General features: G+C 36.9%; 1 protein-coding gene across 2 annotated transcripts; it reads right to left on the bottom strand.

The window, feature by feature from the left end:
- Positions 1-253: 253 nt before the first annotated feature.
- On the bottom strand, positions 254-3,783 carry CCL20 (chemokine (C-C motif) ligand 20). 2 transcript variants are annotated; one of them, XM_008591104.1, is made up of 4 exons: positions 3,644-3,783; positions 2,473-2,584; positions 1,664-1,741; positions 254-922 (listed from the first exon to the last, which is right to left on the bottom strand). In XM_008591104.1, the coding sequence occupies exons 1-4, from the start codon at positions 3,720-3,722 to the stop codon at positions 901-903; spliced, it is 291 nt and encodes a 96-aa protein (XP_008589326.1). In that variant the 5' UTR covers positions 3,723-3,783; the 3' UTR covers positions 254-900. The 2 variants fall into 2 exon arrangements, with proteins under 2 accessions (XP_008589326.1, XP_008589325.1); XM_008591103.1 differs by having other exon boundaries at positions 2,473-2,587.
- Positions 3,784-4,635: the final 852 nt, after the last annotated feature.

The following is a 4,635-nucleotide window of genomic DNA, read 5'->3' on the forward strand; positions in this document are numbered from 1 at the left end:
CAGAAGGACTTTGGAGAAATGTCCCTATGCTGCGATGATCATTCCTAGGATCCTGGCTGATGACAGAAAGATGAGCTGAGTAATTTCTCAAGGTATTTTCTAAATAGTTGTTGTATCCCCGGAGTCACACAGTATACAGGTACTCTTTTTTATTTTAAAAAAAGTTTTATATCGATAGACACTGGGCTGTGGATCTCAGATACAGGATCTTTCTAATTTTTGGTTTGGATGACTTTGAATAAAAAAAAGAACAACCTTTATATTATAATTTATAAAGAATTAAGTCCAGGACCATGAGGGACAGAAATAAAGGGAACATCCAAGCAGAAGTAAGTGGGGAATACAATTTTTCAAAAAATTTTCATATTTACTGTGCCTTTAAATGTTTTCAATACACATCTTAATGAATGATATTAATAAATGATACTTGATCAACAAACAACTTTTTGGTTCTTTTTTTAATTTTCATTATTTACCCTTCTCATTAACATTTGCTCTTTTATTATAGGAGATAAAACTATATACACAGAAGAATGTTAAATAGTTTTTTTAAAAAAATAGCTTGTTGCTTGCAAGAATACCCATATAATCTTAGTCCCCCAAAACATAATTTTATACCTTGCACTAAACAAATAGCTTATGGGAAATTAATATTAAATAGCTAAACACAGAAAACCTACAGCTATAAATAACTTAACATAGAATAGAGTTTAACTCCAACATGATGCTTAAAGAAAGCAAACTAAGATGCAATATGTATCAACGTCATTAACTGGACAAGTCCAAGGAGGCACAGATCAGGTAAGTACTAAACCCTCAACGTTGTGCCAGTAAAATCTCCAACTAGGTTCTTTATATTCTTGGGCTGTGTCCAATTCCATTCCAGAAGAGCATTAGTTTTTACATTTTCTTGACTCTTTGACTGTGGAGAAAAAAGAAGAAAAGCGTAAGCAAAGAAAGTGTAACCAAAGTACCCGAAGGTTGGTCACATGCCCTTAATGTCATAAAAGAAGAAAAGCGTAAGCAAAGAAAGTGTAACCAAAGTACCCGAAGGTTGGTCACATGCCTTTAATGTCATGTTGCAATGACAAGCAGCTCAGAGTCCATATGAGGAAATCGAGGTTTAGAAAGGATGGGCCTTGCCTACTATAATTCAGCTAGTCAGTGACAGAAACAGGATATGAACAACTGTCTTCTGTCTCCAAGTTTAGTGTCCGTGACACACTGGTGTTAGGTGCCTTCTGTCCATTGATAAAATGGTGCTCTCTACTACTATCAATGTAGATAAGAACCATTGATCTCTTTTTAACTAACATTTATTTTTCAGTTTTTAACAAACAATCAAAGGTTAAGTAGTCTGTAAATTATATAAATAGGAGGCAACTTTGCAACAAGTATCAAGGAGCTAGTGACTATCAAGTGCATAGAGGAATCTAATACATCCTGTGAAAAATCACTAAATTAAAATAATAGTGATGATGGTGGATCTATAAGTGGAAAAAATGAATTCTTTTGTTTTCATGATTTAACTCAAATTTCCATTTTAAAAATTTCACAGTGCTCAGGCTACAGAATCCCAGCAAGCCTGAGCATGGTCCACCCCTTTGCATGTTCTTTCCCCAAACATTTGAAGAGAGGCTAATTGGTCATCAATATTCCATACCTGAGGATATGCACAGCTTGTTTCACCCAGTTCTTCTTTGGATCTGCACATATAGCGAACTTCTTCTTGGTATGAAAGCTGCAAAATCAGAAAATTTGATTTGTGTTTAATGAGATTTTAAATGTTTTGGGTTGTTATTGTTTTTTTTTTTTTCACAGAACATGCAATGGAAATTTTATATTCCAACTGATTGCTCTAAACACCAAACACTTCTGCTACAGAGGCGAAATAAAATGCAAAAAAAAAAAAAAAATGCTCCTGAGAAAGCCTGACAAGAAATCTAAGTGATTCTCCCTGATTTTCTCCACAATGTAACAGCGATTACACAATGGCAGGAAGACAAAGTCCCAGAATTGTCATTTAATTTTGTAGCTGGTGGTTACATGTAACATGTATATATCTGATAAATAATTTACATCATTCCAAATGGAGTATTCTCTATGAATCAAGAATATTGTATGTGAGAGTATAACTAGTCTGAGACTTTGCTTGTAGCCCCAACCATTTTCTGGTGGAAGATGCTCATTTCAAAATATACATCTCTCATAATTTCCTGAGATAGTATTTTAATAGCCTATAAGTTTATCTCAGAAAGTGATTTTTGCCCTATACTGTTTCTTTTTACAAGAAAAAACTAAGCCTTTTCCATATTCCTGTACTATTTACAGTAAACTTTGAAGTAGAGAGGTCCTACTAAATCTTTGCCATGTCAGTAATTTCTAAATGAACTCCAAAGAGGCAAAAATTTTTATACCTGAAATTCCCATGTATTTCTGGTACAATTGAACTGAAATAACTTAATAACTTACATGATAGCATCGATGTCACAAGCTTCATTGGCCAGCTGCTGTGTGAAGCCCACAATAAATTTGGGATGAAGAACATGTTCTGTATATCGGAGACAGCAGTCAAAGTTACTTGCTGCTAAAAGAGAAATAAACAGTATTGAGTGCGCTTAAATGCACTTATCTTACAATTAGTATTATGGAACTGTCTGAAGTTGTGTAAAGTCTAGTGGCTCTGATTTATATGGTAAATAAACTATTTAGTGGAAGAGTTTCATGTCGTTGAAACCTATATGGAGTTTTTGAGATTCAACTTAACATAGCTCCCAGTTCTCTTAAAAAATAGTGTCTGTACTAGAAAGTTTTGGTTCAATAATACGGTTTGGAGACACATAACTTTGCATAAGTGGAGTACACAAATTGACAATGTGTCATTTCAGTTCACTACAATCACTCCAGAATCTTCCCACAAGCATCATCACTTGAAGAAATCCCTATAGATAAATTTCCAAATTCAGAAAATGAATACATTGGCAGATTTTAATCTATTATCTAGGCACTGAGTATTAGTAAGTGGGGTTACAAAAGAAAATTGACTTTTAGGTTCAACATGTGCATTTTCAGGAATGCACCTGTTGCTAAAAGTGATGTACAGTAATAAAGCAATTCCTGGCCACTCCCCTGAGTTAAATTCCAACCTATCATAAGGTAAGAGATAAATGTTATTTCATAGTTGACAAACAATGTCTCCAAGGCCTTGTGGGTATGATGAAGCCAGGTACCATAACCTGCCACTAAAGGATGAATTTTAAGCTTTGCTAAACCTGTTTAGTTGATAGGTGAGAAAGTCCAAAAAGTGGAATTGTTTTCTACATTTCAGAGGGACCCATTTACTGGTAATGTTACACAATTTATAGCACTCCCAGAAACAGCACTTTTTCTTTGTCCTGAAGTTCAGGGGTCTCTAAGAGCCTGCCACTCCCAAACTGTGCAGGGACTGATAGCAGAGAGGAAAGCCACACTGGCAGCTGTAGCCCTTCCTTCCACCACTCACCTATGACATAACAATTCCCATTACTTCTCCTTGCAGACTTTCCACAAGGATTCCATCCCTCAGAACCCCAGATGAGCCCATGGCTTAGAGGAAAATGAAAACAGTGCTTCCTCCCGCGCTAGCAGAAAGAGAGGCACTTACCCTCTGACTCGCTGCAGAGGTGGAGGAGCAGTGCTGACATCAAAGCCGCCAGCAGCAAACTCTTGCTTCTGCACATCATTTTCAGCTCAAGGAATAGATATGCTCAGTCTTGCATACCCAGTGCCTTGGGAGTGCTGTTATGCTCTGATAGCAGCCTAGATGGCCTTATTTATACCAAATATTGGGAATGTACACAGAAGGCGTGTTCTCACATGGGGTTTTCCCCACTGATCGACCTGCCCCATCATGTCGTCACAAAGAAAACCCACAGGGAAAACTTCCTGCCTTTCCCTAACGTTGGGAAGGTGTGAAGTTCAGGGTGGAAGGTTTGTAGGGGGTTGAGAAGAGGAGAATCTTGCTAAATCGTTTGGATTTGCAAAAAGGAAAAGCAGGTCAGCCTATGGCCAAGAAAAGGCTTCAGTTCAGTTTTAACTTAATCTCTCTTGCCTCTGAAAATAGAGGATTAACAGTGATACAAAGGTCAGCCCCACACAGGAACATTCCAGCACTCCTATTGTTATACCCTGTTTGCCTTGCAGAGCCAGACAGAGAAGGGGAGGTATGATAAAGAGGGATGCCAGGCATACTCAGGTATGCATTTACAAGTGCATGATTGATGCTCAGAGGTCACAAAGAAGAGCCCGAATTTCTAGAGTAGCATTCAGAGCAGGTAATATAACAACGCTGTAGTAGTGTTTCCAATTATGGTGAAAATATCAGCCTTTAAGTGAGACTCAAGTCTCAGTGTCATCTTGATTTGTCAACTCTTCTAAAAATCTTATATATTTAAACGCCTGTAATCAATATTGTAGCCCAGAAAATAATCCCCACCTGCCTTTAATTTTTCATGGTGATGTATTTGCATAACTCAATACAGAACCTCAGAAGAGTTGAAGGAAAAAAAACTACCAGCAAAGGTTAGTCAGCAAAATAAATGTCAAATAATAGTGATAATGATAATAATGTAATATGAATCCCTAACTTAAGGAGGT

This window comes from Galeopterus variegatus, unplaced genomic scaffold (genome assembly GCF_000696425.1).
Source record: "Galeopterus variegatus unplaced genomic scaffold, G_variegatus-3.0.2 Scaffold6642, whole genome shotgun sequence".
Taxonomy (NCBI): Eukaryota; Metazoa; Chordata; class Mammalia; order Dermoptera; family Cynocephalidae; genus Galeopterus; species Galeopterus variegatus.

Coding starts and splice junctions, on each gene's coding strand:
- CCL20 (XM_008591103.1), bottom strand. CDS start 3,722: ATGATGTGCAGAAGCAAGAGTTTGCTGCTGGCGGCTTTGATGTCAGCA. Junction 1,742..2,472: donor TGTGACATCGATGCTATCAT/GTAAGTTATTAA, acceptor CTGATTTTGCAG/CTTTCATACCAAGAAGAAGT. Junction 923..1,663: donor CAAGCTGTGCATATCCTCAG/GTATGGAATATT, acceptor TTTTCTCCACAG/TCAAAGAGTCAAGAAAATGT.